Here is a 17114-nt window from a genome sequence, read left to right on the forward strand (position 1 = left end):
GATGTCTTAAGTTTTCTTTATATGATGATTTTCTTTTTTGTGCTTTTTATACTTTACTTACATGGTATATGTTTTATTAAGCACAGTTTATCATGTGTTTTGCTGTTGTTAAAGCTTTGGTAACAACAACGGCCTACATGACCTGCGCTGTACCTCAATATGGCTCCACTTCCATGATATGTGCTACTACTTAGATCAACCTTTAAAAACTTTGCACTGCTAATCAATTGTACGTTGACGACATCCAAATAGACTTACATCAGACACCGACTCCTCAGTGAAGTCCTTAACTATTGCTAGCTAGCTTTCTTTGCTCGGTCTCTCATGTGTTTATGTTGGACTGAGTTTTTGCAAACATCACAATTGCAATTGATATGCCATCTGTACTTTTACACTCACATGCTATATTCCATCCCGACCAGGCTGACACCGTTCACGGCCAGGATTCGATCGCCCGTTCTGAGTTTCTGACATTTGGCGGCCGGGGACTCGGGAACGACTGACTTCACATAAATGCCACTCATTCTCAGCGGTGTTTTCTACATGAAGACATAAAAACAGGGCAAAAAATGTGATAACTTGGAGCATTGAAGGGATTACAACATTTTTATAATTAAGTTATAATTAAGATCTATATGCCCCTCATATTTGCTAAATATTTTTTCATCCCTGGTGGGAGTAGAATTTTGCCATGATGCTGTAAACACATTAGAGAGGTGGTTAGAAAATTTGTTAATTGAAAGTTGGTTGTAAAAGAGGAGTGACACACTGCAGAAGCTCTGCAGTAAAGCAGAAAAAGTCCTTCTACATCGTTTTGCAGATATTTAAGCTCCCAAGAGGAGGATTTGTATTTTTATTACACAGCTTAAAAGATGTCTGTCAGAATCAACAGATTAAAAAAATGACATAAAAAGACAATGGAAGAAAATCAAGCAAATATTGCAGTGTAGGTGGAACATGTTACATGTTGGTGTTTTCTGATCATTCTGCCAAACAATTGTTTAACTACGTATTTCGGGATAAGCATAAGGAAGCAAACACATCAGATTCAGTTCATTGTAAGAGTTTTATTGTGTTGTAGCACCTTATTTGTCACAGTGTCATTACGGTGTTAAGCACTGATCTGTAGAGTCTGGACTGCAGGAACATTTAGTGATTAAATGAGAGCTTTCAGCCTTCCAGCAGTTTGCAGTCTGAACTAATTAGCGTCCGATCTCATCAGTTAAACTCACTTCCTCCTGCCTACTACTTTATTTACAAACAGTGATTGTGAATACTTACCGTCCCATCTACGAGTGCCAGCCCGAGACCGTGAGGCCCTTTGTGGAGCTCCACCGCAAACACTTCCTCTCTGTCTTCTTCTTCCTCTGCTGCTGCTTCCTCGTTTCCCGTCTTCCTCCCAACACTTCCACTGGCTAAACAAACACAGACAAACACATCAGATCAAAGAGGTGTCCAGGAGTTGATTCCCACACTGTTCTCCAATAGGTCTGGTGGGTGGAGCTTCTGCATGTACATCACAGACTGAATCTATTTTCAGTCTTTTTCACGCTGCTATAAAAAATGGACGTAGCCACAGTGACGTCAGCCAATGATGCGTGGCCAGAGCGTTAGCTGTTAGGGGAGCTAACGAGCGTTTCACATGACATAATCTGAGGCCTCAAGTGAGCATTAGAGGAACTGCAGATTTTCACATCATTTTATTTTATTTTTGTCCTGAAGTTGCCGCTTGGGGTCGTCCTGTCAAAACACCATCGACAGCAGCCTTCCCCTCCCCAAAAATAAACCCTGATCCTCCCCCTCCTCCCCCACTGTCTGCCCCCCACGCAGGACTGCCCCGAACAATACCGCTGTCGATTAAGATTCCACGCACCAACCCAGCTGTAAATTCCCATGACGGATCCGCCGCTGCTTTCCTTCCCTGACATCACCTCCCCTCTGTCATCAAACCTTCACCAATCATCACGCGTACCTGAAACCTCAGAGCTAGATGCAGGCGAGCGCAGGACGAATATAAAAACTCTATTTACATAACTTACAGCATGATGTGAGCATGATGCTCAAACGCTTCATTTTATTCTTTTGCTTCATTTTAAAAAACAAAACACTGACAACATTATTATTATTATTATTATTATTATTATTATTATTATTATTATTATTATTATTATTATAAGGACAAAACAGAAGAAAACCTAAAGTTACTTTTTTTGGTTTTTTTGCCAATATTCTCGAAGAAAACCTTAAAAAATAGCTTTCCTTGCAGAATGTATCTCAGTTCTTATGAAGTTATATTCATGCCACATAAAGTTTTAATGTGATTTTGGAGGTTTTAGAAGCTAAACGACTGAAAAAAATAGGCGTTGGTTGTTATCACATGAACTTGGGTAACCTTAACTTGAACTGTCTAGGAAGAGACAAATTTATCACTTCTCATCATGATTTATTTAATACTTGATGAAAATACTGAAGCGTTCAAATTCCCCTGCAATTAGACTGAACAACAATGGGCTTTTATCACAAAACTGTAAAGAGAAAAGAAAACTAAAGCTTTTCCTCTTTACTTTGGTCTTAGTTTAATTTACAGTTAAATGTTGCAGATTTTAAAATCATATAGGAATGTGCCAATTATTTTCCTTGGAAACAATTTTATCGTTAGTTCATAAAGGATAAATAAAAATAAATAAATAAAAATACCAACAACAACCCCCCCCCCCCCACACACACACACACAAACACACACAAGTGCTTATCAGTAATGGAAGAAGGAGAAGCAGGAAATTATTCAAACAGTGGAAGAAATGAACATTTAACATTTAATGGATCCACCTTTGTATAAAAGTATAAACGGTGCTGATTAAACTGAGGGATTTCCTGCCCTTAAGTAGAGAGAAGGTGCCAGATGGCTCAGGTCCAGTGTAATCCTCAAAGCTTCTCAGCAAATTACTTTTGTTAAAAGCGTTAAGAGGGAAAACACAAAGCAACAAGTGACCAATGAGAGTAAAGACGTCTGATTAAGATCAACCAAATCCTGCTTCTGTTGGAGCGCTGAGGCCCACCGGGGCATCTGTCAGCGAGCGCCTTAGCACAGGTGATGAAAAGCGTTCCTGAAGGTTCAGATGTGAGGGATCGTTGGAGCAGATCCTCCTTCCTGAATCCACTACAGCACTTTTAACCATTACAGCCTCTGTTTTATATGCATGTTGTGTCTTTGGTGTGTATTTGGTAAATGTGTTGAGGAAATGTTTCTACCTACTTTGGGACTAAAAACACATCTTAGAGCTGAAGGCAACAAGCAGCTCCAGTGGCTGTGGCTCAAGAGGTGGAGCGAGTCCCCAACTAACAGAAACCCAAATTTCCCCTGAAGGCTCCGCCACAGTGTGAGTGTGCGTCATGCCGTGTTGTCCGTCTTTATATACAGTCTCTGGATGTGGTTATTTTTCACAGTTGAGTCGAAAAATGTTTGAAACTTGGGAATTGACTCATTATTTTCTCAGCGACTCCCTCTCACTCCTACAGATGACCTCATGACGGAGGCGTCCATAAATAATAGGGGTGGGAGAGGAAGCTCTCTTTCCTCTGCACAGTGAACCCACCCTGAGCAGCCTTCCACTTGAAATTCCTGACCTCCAGAGTCAGTAAAAGAAGAAGAGGAGGAGGAGGAGGGCGAAGCCACCTTTATGTGGACAAATATGCAGCCGGCCCACAGGGTCAGGCTGCTAAATACTCCTAAAGACTTAAAGGGGGTTCGGGACGGAGACAAAGGTGGGAGTCACCCTGTGCGTCATCTGAATTAAAACCTGCTGCGTGCCAATGAAGCCAAGAAAGAACTACAAAAATGTGGTCAGGTTGTTGGCATGTGCACCAACTAAGGGGGCTCAATCTTTGTTTTAGTGACTGCTGAACATGTTCTACGCTCACTGACAACCAAAAAACCCACTAAAGCATCTGAGAAGCCAGAAAAACATAAGCTGAGCTCTGAAAATGATTTGCAGTACTGATTAACGCTCATATATTTTCATCAATGGCTTCAGGCCCTCGTATCCCACATGGAAGTTGTTGTGTTCTTGAAACATCTTTACAGCAGAAACAAAATATAAATAACTTTTATGACAGTAACTTCATACCAAACCTATGGAAGGTGAATGTTTGTTAAAGCCTGATGTTCAGGGTTCAAAGAGTAGATAAATAGATATTTAGAGCTTTGTTTGGGTTTGTATTTACTTGAGATTCGGACTGATACTTCTTTCCTGATTTGTAGCACACTCTTACCTTTCTTTAGTTGGCGGGTGCCCTCCTGCAGGTCGGCCTCCAGCTCAGCCAGCTCCATCCCCTGTGGGGTGTTGGGTGGCGTGAGCAGGCAGGATGGGTCCAGCGCCAGGCTCTTGTGGTAGCCCATGTCGGCCTGTCCTGGGAGGGTGTTCTGCAGCTCCAGGCTCTTCAGCTTCTGGGCCAGGACGGCCTCACAGCTGCTCAGGTCACCGGGAGGGACTCGGGCCTGAGCTGGTTCCGCAGATGTAAGAGAGTCTGGGTCTACCGGGTCGGAGACCGCCTGTTCGGCGGGATCCTGGGCGACTCTGACCGAGGCCGAGGTCGCAGACTGGCTGTCTGTAGTCGTCTCATTGACAGGCTGAGTTTGGGCAAAGTAAAATTAATCAACAGAAGACGCGGAAACATCAAAGTGTCTCATTTACTGCCGTCTCGTTATGGCGGCGCAGAGAGCTCGTTACCTGCTCCTCCGCTTCGGGTTCGGCTCGGGTTTCACTGCGAGGAAGCTGGCTGATGAAGTCCTGCAGACGTGCGAGCTGTTCAAACAGCGCCGGCTCCACGATGGGTTTGCCTAGCTCCAGGTGAAACGTGCTGCTGGGCAGGATGAGCGGCGGGTGGTTGTCGAAGCTCTCCAGGATGTCGGCTGCGCAAATGAAGAAGAGGAGAAGGGAAAGTCCAATCACCATCCATCAAAAACAACCTGAACTTCATTACAACTCTAATAAAATTTGATCCTGCATGTTTATGTGGAGCTGCTGGGTTTGGTTTAACGTTGATTAAAAGCAGTACATACACTACAGGCTGTTAAGAAAGGCTTTGATCACGGGTCACCAGACTGATACCAATTCTTTGTAATCAAGGAGACCAGTAAATTATGTTTTTAATTGTGACGTGCAACCAATCAGTAGCTCTGCAGGCAGCATGTTGCACTAAACCAGAATGGTGACTGTAGAGAGGGCATCAGAGCTGAATCAGGGGCGATCCCCTAGTCACCATCGTTCGCTGCCTACACGGAAAATCTGAAGTCACCACAAATAAAAAGAAATGCAGCTTCATTAAAGCGCAAACTTCTAATACGTCAGCCAAACTGGTGAAAGGTGGTTCTCACAAACATCTGTAGCTCAGAAGGAGACGTGCCGGCTGAAACATTTTTTTATGGTTACAGCGATAAAAGGGTTGTTTTATCTTCACTTAGAGGAGGAGTTAAATATTTTGTATCCTTCGCATGATGAATACCTCTCAACAAAATCACTTTGTTGGAATCTGGTTAATCTGAAGTTGGAGGTGAAAAAGGTTAGAGTGAGGTGGTGGTGGTGGCTGAGCGTTAACTGTGATTGGTGGAAACAGGCTGACAGGCCAGGATTACTCTCCACCGTACGCCCACATTAATCCTGCTAATGTTCATTTTTTTTCTCAGTTTCAGCTCGTTAAGCGGAGTCTTGCTCCCCCGATGAAGAAGCTTCACTCCAGCAGCTCTGAGTTAGAGTGTAAATCTTTTAACTCTGAAGTTTGCTCGACTTTCTGGGATAGTTTTGTTATCAGTTCATTTGCAAAACTAACAAGATATAATTAACAATTCATTTTTTGAAATAATAATCTTTATATTGATTATTATATTGATTTATATTGATTAACATCTGAAATCCATGTTTTTTTTTACATTTATATTTTAACTTTGATTTTTTTGAGATTGACAGCTTTGGGCCTCCGTAAATGTTACACCTCTACACCTCGACCTCTAAATAAATATGCACAAAACCATGAAAGGAGACGCGCTCACAGCTGCACAGGACAAATACCTGACAATATAATGAGTATAACAATAAACAGGCGTCGTCAGCTGATGTTTCAGGAATTTCAAGATTGCTTCTCAGCTGCTGAGGAGAGTCTCTTCTTCTCTTTTTGTTTTTTAATCACATTATTAAACCTGCTGCCTGCCCTGTTATTTATAATGACATATTCCTCAGTCAAAATTGTCTGACAACAAGTTTGAGCGTGCAAAGCTGCACAACAGGTCGTTCTGATTCCTCCTGAGCGAGGAGTCTGATTACTGCAGTTTGCTGTAAACAAGGTCGTCTTGTAGGGAGGACAAAACTGAAAATGTTTCTAGTAACAAAAAACACTTGCAGTATGAAGAACTTCACAAAGACTGCATTAAAATGCACTTTGTCAACTCTTTGTCACAACCTTTTAATTATGAAATCCAAGAAAAAGTAACGGGAACTGTTGATGACAGGAGAATGTATTAGGCAGTTGCATTTATTATTCATTCCCAATAAAAGTTATTACAAAAAAGGCATCACAGTTAGCCAAAACCCAATGTGATGTTTTTACATTTTGTAAACATGAAACATTCAAATATTTGCATACATATTAGGGGCATTAGAAAAATAATTTTTTTTGTGCTAATTTGCTTAATCAGAAAATGTTGGTTTATTTTTCTGATTGGCAGCAGCTGAAGAACAGCAGCTCGTTCATACCCGCCACGAGTCAATTAACAACATTCTTCTCAAAGGTGCTAAACGCTCTCAATTACAGACGAGGTTTGGCTCTTTGAAGTTTGAGATGAGTCCAAACTCATCGTTTTTCAGCCTGCAGGGTTACTTTAGTGATGGGCCGTGCTTTAGCCATAAAACAGAAGGTTTTCCTAAACCTGACTAAGATGTTTTTAAGGCCCGAAAAAACCAGAACATAAAGGTCTGACTAGGCCACTGCTAACCCTCCAACCTCATAATGTGACCTTTACAGGCCTCTAAAATTGATCATTTAGAATCTGTGCATTAAGTTAATCCTTAGAACGATTTTAACTGGAAACTGCTCGTTAAATCGACTGTTATTAACTATACTGGGGCCCAAATGCTCCAAATGTCCGTTCCAAAAAAACAAACAATCTCTGAGTAGCACTGAGATTTAAAAACACTTCAAATTCTTTCAGTTACAATAAATCGATCAGTGTGGCTGTCCTCTCAGGTGTTACAATAAAATAAAGAGAATTTATGGGGCTATGACTCATGTTAGTAGTAAGAAGAAAAACTTGACATGACTTTGAAAGCATTAATATAACTTTGGATGTAGCAGCAGCGAGGTTTGGAGGGTCGCTGAGGTCAGACGGGTTGACTTACAGTGCTGTGCTTCCTAAAGAAATATGGTTAGGCTCTTAAACACATTAGCAGAGGGAAGATTTAAGAGAATTGGAGGATAGAATGAAGGTTAACTTGTTCTCAGGAAAAGTGCATGTAGAGACTCAAACACCATAATATAGCAGGAAGAAGACACTGAGAAGGACCAAACTTGAGCTAAGAAAACATCTGCGATGATCCGTCCACAACAGCGATTCTTTCTGAAGCATTCAAATATTTGGTGTTTGGGACACTGTGAGCCCGTGGGCTGTAGTTACACAGAGAGCTAAAAAAGTGCTGCACTCGAACAGAGCTGGTAAAAAGCCGGACAGGCTAAAAATGACCACAGACGGGACACAAGGCTGCTACGTCATCATTCAATAAGTCTGTTCTTTACCCGTTCTGACGGCGTCCTCTGCATCACCCAGTGACGGGCTCCATCCGGGGGGGCAGGCCTTCCCAGAGTTGTACTCCCTCAACATGTGGTGAAGCTGGGCGGGTTTCAGAGCAGAGAACTCGGTCCTGAGAGAAACCCAGGATGCCTGGAAGGACATAAAACAACAAAGAAAAGACAAAAACATCAATAAACACGAGGCAAAGCTCCTCTGAAGCTCTTCGTGGGTTAAAATATGGGTTCATAAAAGAATTTCCCTGATGCTTTAGTTTTAAGTAGGAGTCATAAAAGCTCCTTATTGGACTGTATTTTTCCCATCATGCTTCCATATGAGAAACTCTCTCATTTACATGCAAAGTATTCTAAACTAACTAGATAACATGCAAACAGGAAGCTGTGGTAACAAGGCCTCATGGGAAAAATGTGTCCACAGTAGCACTTAAAGTTTCAGTTTTTCTTGTGTTTACTCTCCAGTGAGAGGTGCGCGCTAAGTTTCACTAATCAACTCGTCCTGCTTGTTCTGTGCAGCGTGAGAACTGTAAACTCGCCTTTATCTCCACACTCTTAGCGGGAAAGTCCACATCGTGAAACATGATGATCGCCTCACAGCTGCAGCCACTCAAGCACACTTAAGACAATATTTGATATTTGATCTTTTGATGAGTGCAGCAGTATAAGGATACAGGTGAGTCACCTGGTTGTGTTATTGAACCTACGGAGTCCAAAAGGATCAAAATTAAATACTTAAAAAAACCATTATCCTTATAAACATTAGTTTAGTTTGTCTTTGTCTTCTTTGTACGATGAGCAGAATCCCAGAAGGAGATGTGCTTGTTCAGCTGCACAGGCCTTAACAACAGACAGACGCTGATAATGAGTGTTTTTCCGAAACATCGGGTGATGTCATCCTGCCAGCTGATCTGAGCTGAGCGTCTGCTGAAGGTAGCTCGAGGACACGGAAACAGGCGAGTCGCCTGGCTGCGTCATAGTGTGTTTGAAGTCCAAAATGATGCAAAATTAACAAAAACATAACCAAATCATACTCAATCATCTTTATCCTTTTTTATTTTATTGTATCTTTTTTGTTTTGTTAGTATGATGACATGTTATGACATCATTCTGCCTGCTGATGTTCCTGAAACACAGAGGATTCCTTCTGCTGGAAGTAGCTTGAGGATATGGAAACAGGTGATTCACTGCATACTATTCATGCATCTGTTACAGGACAAACTTTACAAACATGACACCTTTCATTCGGTCTGCTCCCACTGGAACTACTGAAGGTAAAGACTGTGCTCAGACTTGCTGGGGCCAACAGAAGCTGGAAGCTGCTCGGCCACAGAGACGCCACGCTGAGCCGAGGAGAAGAAGATGAACTTTAAGTTCCGCTTACAAACAACCCAAACTTTAAAAATGTCTCATTTTTAAAGATGTCTGAGATTTAATGTCCCCCTAAAATAAGGCCCTCCAGATGCCATGTTCTCTGGCACAACAAGCGACACCACTTCCCACATCTGGTAATTTACAGCTGTGCCAGCGAGCCACTTCAGCTCTTAGCAGCTCCAGATGGAAAAGCAGAAATCTTCAGAGGGTGTGCCGTTTAGCGGCAGCCACAAAGCGACCTCATGCCAGGGGGGAGGGGCGGCGAGAAGCAGCAACTCCGAGGCAGAAAAGACGAAACGCTGCGCCCGTCAGATGAGTCATGGGGGGTGCTGCGCGTCATGCAGTAAAAACAGGTGTCAGCCTCGCGGTGTGAAACCAGAGTTATGGTTCAATAGTCAGTAAATGTTTCCGTTTTTTAAACTGGGTATATGAAACACAGAGAGTGTGCATCATGTTCTTTAATAATCAATAAGTGTGCTGTAGATGAAAGACTTCCTGAGGTTATGCACTGGTAAAAATAATGGTTGATTTATATGACTGAGGTTATTTAAAGACAAACCATGTGACCTCAGACTGACACAAGAAGGCCTAAATATAAACTCCTTACCCGCCCACCCCTCAGTCAGGGCCAGCTTAAACTGCCCTCATGTCCTTAAGTAACGTTAACTAACTGAATGACCTTCTAGGTGCTTTGTACCTGGGGAACTTTGCAGGTCCGTTTCCCTTCAGTGGCTCAGTGTTTAATAACATACTAAGTGAGAGCTCAGCTTCCTTCTTAGAGTAAACAGGATCTGAATAGGTAGCTATGTGAACAGCCTGCTTAAGGAGGGACTAAAGTGGCGAGCTACCGCAGCACCACACAGGCTGAAGTGTAGACGCAAATATGAGCAGGTTGTTCTCCGATTGTCTGTCAGCCTTTAAGATGATTTTTCTCCTCTCTGTGTTTGAACAGCTCCTTAAACGAGGCTTTAACCTGATAATTTCTGAAGTGTTAGTCCGAGCAAACAGGATATCCTCATCACAGCCAAGTGAAGTCAGTCACACCTTCACTGGCAGTGTGACATCAGGGTTTAAAACATTTTAGTGTGTTTACTCTGTTTCCTCATACTGCAGCTGTTCTCAAGGGGACAATAACCACAAAGCAAGAGCGTGCTTCCACAGACAGCACTGGCCTCGGCTCTGTGCTGTCAAACATGTGGCCCGGGGGCCAGAACAGGCCTGACAGTGCGTCTGATTCAGCCCGCTGTATGTTTTCTTTTTTCTTTTAATATGATGTCGGTTATTTTGTGGTAAAACAGAAATCCTTTCTTCTTTCATTTTTTCTGTTGCTTCTTCCCTTTCAATGCTCATTTTCTTCATTTTTCGTTCCGTCTTTATTTTTCTAATTTATCTATTTTCTTTCTTTTTTTACTCTTCTTTCTTTTGTTCTTTCATTTCTTTCTCTCCTTCATTTCATTTTCCTTTTGTTCCTTTCTTTGTGTCTTTCCTTTATTCTTGTATTTCCTCTGTTCCTTCTCTTGCCTTTCGTTGTTTCTCTCCTCCCCCTTTTATCCTTCTTTCCTTTGTGTGCCCCTTCCCTTTCCTCCTTCTCTTCTCATAACTGGTTTTTACTCGGCCAGTTTAAGATCAAACTGGTCTGTAAGGAGACCACAATCTAAAATGACTGACACGCTGCTCTGCGGTGTTACTGGTCACCATAATGTTTGACAGAAGGAGCCGAGAGTTTGGAAAATGTAATTGAGCTTTAGATTTCCCCAAAAATGGAAAGTTTTAAATGAGCCAGAAACATTTAACTCGTACACATTAGAGGAAATACTCGGGCTGGCGTAAACGCGACTCTGCCGCTCGGCTACACCCGCCTGCGGTAAGACAAACAGGAAAGGAAAAGAGGATGTCCTCTGACCTGCAGCAGGGTTTCTTTGGGTGTGGCCAGCAGATTGACAGCAGCAGAGAGCTTCTGGAAAAACTCTGTGGCCAGATCACCCAGACCGATGCTCTGGATCCAGTCCATCAGCAGGTCCAGGTTGGCCCGGATCTGCACGCCTCGGGACCACTGATAGAACCCAGCGACAGATCCTGAACAACAACAGAGAGAGGACATGAATGATATTTATAAAGTTTATTTGCACGTCAGCTTTCATTAGAAGTTAAAGAAAGAGAAGCATAAACATTCTCATACATATAAAAGAGCAAAATAAGACAAAATATGAGAAAACAATAAGAAGACAGACTAAAAAGAAACTCACAGTTAATATTATATTATGTACATTAAATGAGAAATAACAGATCTTACCTCTCTCCATGAGGGTGTTGAAGAGCGATGCATTGATGAAGAAGAACAGGTAGGCGCAGAGCTGTAACGCGATGTCTGGATGCACCTGGAAGGCCGTCAGCAGCTTCAGCGCCTCCTTCAGGACCTCCAGGATGCTCTCAAGACCATCGGGCACTCGCAGCTGACCGCTCTCTGAGAAAGGGTTCCCATCCAGCAGGCCAGACAGGGCTGAATACATGCTCTGTGGAGGGGGTAGGAGACATCATGAACTACTGACATGAACTCCCTTTGTTATGCTGTGACTCAAGAAACAACTGAAAGCATGTAATGGCACATTAGGGCCCTCTGAAGGTAAAAACAGTAAAAATAGTGAATTTACAAAAAAGGGCAAATTTAAATACTCAGAAAAACTTGTGTATTTTTTTCTAAAAGGCTAATTTATAAGTAATTACACAAAGAGAGGTGCAACACAAATCACGTGTAAGGTGTGCAGGACATCATAATTCAAAGACAGGAAGGCATTCACAGAGTGAACAGGAAGCCCTGCAGAAAAGCCCGAGGCTCACGGCACAAAGGGCAGCTGTAGAGACATGAATAGCCCGGTGCTGCAGTTACACCACAGTTTGACTTATTTCAGACACACATGCGAGTATTTTAAGGGCCCTTTTCTTTCCTGATAAACTAAAGTCTTTTTCACACCGTTTTTGGCTCTCCTAGAATAAAGTCTGTTTTTTCTGCTAATTTGCTCAAAGAATAAACTTAAAGCATAATTTCACGGTTATACTTGCATCTCATTTTGTTCTTGGTGCTTCTATATGTCTCACTGAACAAGAGCACCTGTTGAATTGTTGATCGGAGCCTCTTTTTTTTTTTAACTTGTAAATCTGTGCAGTGCCCAGAAAAGCTAACTAAACACTCAAAAATGATTCATACAACACAATCTGTTTATAACAGTTTCATTCTCCCACAGATTAAATGACTGTATGGTAGTGCTATATTTGCAGCATTCATAACCCAAACATGACCCTCCCTGCTGTTTGTGTGGAAAACGTGGGCATTTTTCTGATGTCCTAGAAAGTGAACTTGATGCTGAAAATCTGAGGCTGCATGGCACCAAGTTTGTATTTACTTTGAGCTCAAAAATCCACCTGCAGCTTGAAGGAAGCAGACTGTACACAGACAGATTTACAGTGTAGATAAATAAACCTGCAAGCTTTTTGTACTGAATACTACCTCGCCGTCAGCTCTTATCACTCCTCATGCTGCTGCTTAGACAATTCCGCCATTGTTTCACACGCATGACATCAACCGCTGCCTCATCGAACACACCAACACACTCACACAACATGACTAAGATAATGAGCTCAGACACGCTGACAGAGGCCGTAACCCTGCATGCCTGAGGCAACAGGTCAGCTGATAGTTTACAGTGAAACTCAGCAGACCTGCAGGTGTTGAGCTGGGCTGATGGTTTAAAATTACTTTCTGTGCACATAGACGCCTTTTTTCTGCTTCTTTAACACATTTTTTCCACAGTTTTATTTACAGTATAGTCACAAATAGCTTTAGCAGGGAGAAAAAGAAGAACTGAAGAGTCATACTTCACAGGAAATTAACAAAAAGACCCTTTTTGACTCCTCCTCCCTTCCTTTTTGTCTTTTGGGTGTTTCTCATATGACAACTTGTCTTCCTCTGCAGGAAACAGGCTCAAAGCCGCTAATCCTCCCTTTCTCCAACAGAAAAACAGTCAAGTGAAACATGTATAAGTAATGCATGTCAAGACAATTCAGAGTACATTATATTCTCAGTAAAGGTGGAGCTGAGTGAATACAAAGCCTCAAAAGGGATAAATTCATGTCTGACAAACAAAACACTTTATAAGGCTAAAAACATACAATAAGAGAATTATATTTTCAGAAAGTCATTCGAAAAATCTTTGAGTAAACAAAACAGGACAGGCTGTTCCTGCTTCCTTCCTCAGAAGTTGCAGGGTTGTGGCGGTGGTGCAGTTTCTACTCATAAAAATCCTCAACATCCCAGACTGGTTTCAGATTTGTAAAAATATGCTGTCTGGCATTTTATCTCTAAGAAGGCAATTATTAAAGTTAAAAACAACTGAAATTCCAACCCCCCCCCCCTTTTTAAAATCTCTAACATTAACATATGAGTTGTAGTGTCTTATGCTCAGATTTAAGGTGGATTATCTTTCTCTGTCAGTCTTCCACTGCTAAATTCTTCACATTTAATGTTTTCTAAAATAAAGCTCAAACACCCAATCCAATGAACCTTAATCCACCATCATTTTGGAGTGGACAAGGGCTTTAAATGTTTGTGCTTTAATGTTGACTGGATTTGGTGTAAACCAGACAGCCTTAGAGTGCCACTTCAGCCTGGGAAAGTCACATAAAATCAGCCTGGGAGTGCCTCATCAGGCTGTAAAACTACAAACCCGACTGCTGTCAAATCCAAATCCAGACACAAGATGATTCCCAACATTCACAAGTCTAAATCAAAGAGTGTGCCCAGAGGTTTTAAGGGTTTAGAATAAATTATCTTCCTAACATCTGTCAGTTTCTCACATTTCCCTTTACAGTATCTTGTGGTGTTCCTCAGGGCTCTATTTAAGGGCCATGTTTTTTTTATCCATCCATTTTATTCTTTTTAACCCTTTCAAGCATAGTGGTCACTACAGTGTACAGCTATTCAAAGGCTGTTTTCTTGTATTTGATGATATACTTGCACATAAACACAACACAGAGTGAATATTATTTGTGCGTTTGTCAAATTCATAAGTCAAAACATATGTTGTCCACCTAAGTGTACATGTATAAAACGCTCTGAAAAGTACATATTAAAAAAAAAAAAAAAGAGTTCAAAACTCTGTTTTTCATGCCTGAAGATGAATAAAAATACTTAAGAAAAAAATCCTGATTGAGGTTGTCATAATTCATGCATGAAAGGGTTAAGGTCACGGGGATGCTGGAGCCAGCTGTCACAGGGATAACACAGACACAGTCAGCCCTTTACCCTCACATTCACACCTTCTGGCGATTTAAAACCGGAAATTAACCGAAGATGCAAGTCTTTGGACTGTGAGAGAAAGAGAGTACCTGGAGTGATCTCATGGGAAGAACATGCAAACTCCACACAGGAAGGCTTCAAACCATGCTCTCTAGCTATGAGGTCACACTGCTAACCACCGTATCCCCGTGAAATAACAACATAGAATTCATGCCTGAGACTATAAAGACCTAAAAAAAACTGTTTGTAATAGATGCATGTGGACATGTTGTTAAAGTCTGTTGGTTATCACATCTTAATCTGAAGTTGAATCTTACAGTTACAGCTGCATATTTTTAACTTGGGCGGATGCAGATTTACCACTTTTGGCTTTGCATCACTGGGCGTCTTTGCACAGCAATTGCCAGATATGTTCTGGTCAGTCCTGCTGATTATGAACATGAAAATGTGTTTTTCATTTTGTTTGCTGCATTTTTCTCGACGTTTAATTTTGCTTTTCAAAATATTCTGTCATGTAACTCGAAAGCTGGAGAACATTTTCACATTGTGGGTCTGCTTTTGTTAATCAACAAACCAAAGTGACCCAGAGAGAGAAGACTGTGTTTATGTTGCACTCAGTGGAAAACAGTGTATTTAAGACATTTAAAACATTTTAAAGACCAGCAGACACCATCTAATTATCTTTTTGACAAAAACAGCGACAAGCTGGTTTGCTTTTAATTGTTCAATTTTATGTCAGATATTCTCCATCCACCATCAGCTGTGTCCTGGCTAAAGAGCCACATTTACACTAATTATGTTTACATTTAGTCTGCAAAATAATAATTCCGCTGTTCATTTTTGTTTGTGTTTAAATCCTCTATAAACCACACTAAAACACACCTGCTGTTCTTTAAAGCATTTTGCAATGTAGCTTCAACATTCAACATAAAGAAAACGCTCACATTGCAGTTCTGGTTTATGTTATTTAACAAACCAGCGTAGCCTCGAGGGAGAGGACTGTGTGCGTGTTTATGTCGTGGTCAGTGGAAAAGACACTCGCTCAGTATCTCACAGGCCTTTCCTGCCTGAGAGTTTGTGTTTCCATTCTGTTATTGTGTTTTCTGTCTGGACAACGCTCAATGAAAACAGAATACGCTGTTTGCACTAGACTTCCTGGTTCATGTGTGACCAACACTGAGATTAGAGAGGCCAAAGGAGATGTGATGTAATTTTTATGTGAGCTCTTTATGTTATCAAGCCAACCTTTGTTAGGTAGTAGACGGTCTGCTGGAAGGTGAACATGATGACTTCCTCCAAGACTGTCATGGCTTCCTCGCAGGCTGTCCGAGTGGATGATATCTCAGAGTCAAGCAGACCTGTAGAGACATACAAATAAGTCTTAACAGCACACACACAAACACAGACAGCGGTGAGAATGATGAATGCCCACCTTCATCCTCCTGGTCCAGCCTCCATGGCAGCAGCTGTGGGACTTCATGCTGGATGAAGTGCAGCAGTTCGATGGAGTTAGCCATCCACAGCACCAGCGGCTGCAGGCCCGGGATCAGCTCCTTCATACTGAGCAGCTGCAGCTGCTCCGACTGCTCGTCGCCAGAGCTCCTGATATAAAACAACCAGTGGGAGATTAGATCTGAAGCAAGCCTGAGAAGACACTGTGAGCTGTCTATAAACAGAAAAAGGTTGTTACAAAGACCCAAGTGTCCGTTCAACAAATGTGATATTTATTGCATTTTATTGAACTACTTTAACTTTTATGTTCTTGTGTTTAATGAAAATTTTAATTTACTGGTTTTCTGGATAAATAAACTCCATCTTATCCTATCCATTCACTCTTAACTTCCCCGTTAAGGTTTAACATTTAACTGATTAGTACTTTGATAACCAGTCACGTGTTGTTTTGGGAGGTTTGAGTTTACTAAACAATTAAATGTGGGATGTTTTAAAAATCAAGCAATTACTATTAATTCTGCAGATTAACTGATATTTAAACTTACTATATGTATGTTTTGCCTCCAACGTGACAGCCATGCTAGTCAGTAGTCTTTGGTTATCTAGTATAAAAAGTGGTCTCCATGTCTGCTTGCTTCAAACCATTTACAGTTAACTTCCTTTTTAATTTCTGCAAATCAGCAAAATACTGTGCGTGGTTAAGCACAGTTAAACACAAGTTTCTGCTCCACTTCAAGAAGCTGCGTTTTGTCTTTTCCCAATAAAATGAGTCAAAGTTTCTGATTTGTGATGGACTAATTAGTTAACTGACTGAAAGCAAATGTAGGAGGTGTTTTTATGGGTTTGTTATGACTTGCTGTGTTTTCTACTGCTACACAGCTGTTCGCTCTACATGTCATGTAGGTCATATGATCCTTTGGATTCCTCCCTTTTATCGAAGCCCACACAATGACCTCTGACTCAGAATCTGTTGACCTTTGATAGCTTTTCTCTTGCTGAGACAGACAGTTTTTAATTCTCATGATTATTCGTGATCACAACACAAACTTAGCTTTTTGTGCACAACCTAAAATTAAAAGAACTTAACCCTTTTCTAGAGGATCATGTTAGTTTCATTCAGAAAGTATAAGAGGACATATATCTTGTACTCACGTTTCTGGCTGGATTGCTGCAAGTTCCTTTGTCTTCTCCTAAGGGGGACAAA

At 41.5% G+C, this 17114-nt stretch overlaps 1 protein-coding gene across 1 annotated transcript in view; it reads right to left on the reverse strand.

Moving 5' to 3' along the window:
- si:ch73-281f12.4 (RA_Radil_like and Myo5p-like_CBD_Rasip1 domain-containing protein) overlaps positions 1–17114 on the reverse strand; it is a 29559-nt gene that overhangs the window by 3295 nt on the left and 9150 nt on the right. The window contains exons 6-15 of the mRNA XM_040042812.1: positions 17063–17100; positions 15891–16060; positions 15704–15816; positions 11459–11678; positions 11069–11241; positions 7786–7930; positions 4731–4912; positions 4273–4630; positions 1282–1415; positions 400–539 (exon numbers count right to left, since the gene is read on the reverse strand). Coding sequence (XP_039898746.1) covers positions 400–539; positions 1282–1415; positions 4273–4630; positions 4731–4912; positions 7786–7930; positions 11069–11241; positions 11459–11678; positions 15704–15816; positions 15891–16060; positions 17063–17100 — 1673 coding nt within the window. The remainder of the gene's footprint in view (positions 1–399; positions 540–1281; positions 1416–4272; positions 4631–4730; positions 4913–7785; positions 7931–11068; positions 11242–11458; positions 11679–15703; positions 15817–15890; positions 16061–17062; positions 17101–17114) is intronic.

The sequence above is a fragment of the Simochromis diagramma genome, unplaced genomic scaffold (assembly GCF_900408965.1).
Source record: "Simochromis diagramma unplaced genomic scaffold, fSimDia1.1 OVJJ01000321.1, whole genome shotgun sequence".
Lineage (NCBI taxonomy): Eukaryota > Metazoa > Chordata > Actinopteri > Cichliformes > Cichlidae > Simochromis > Simochromis diagramma.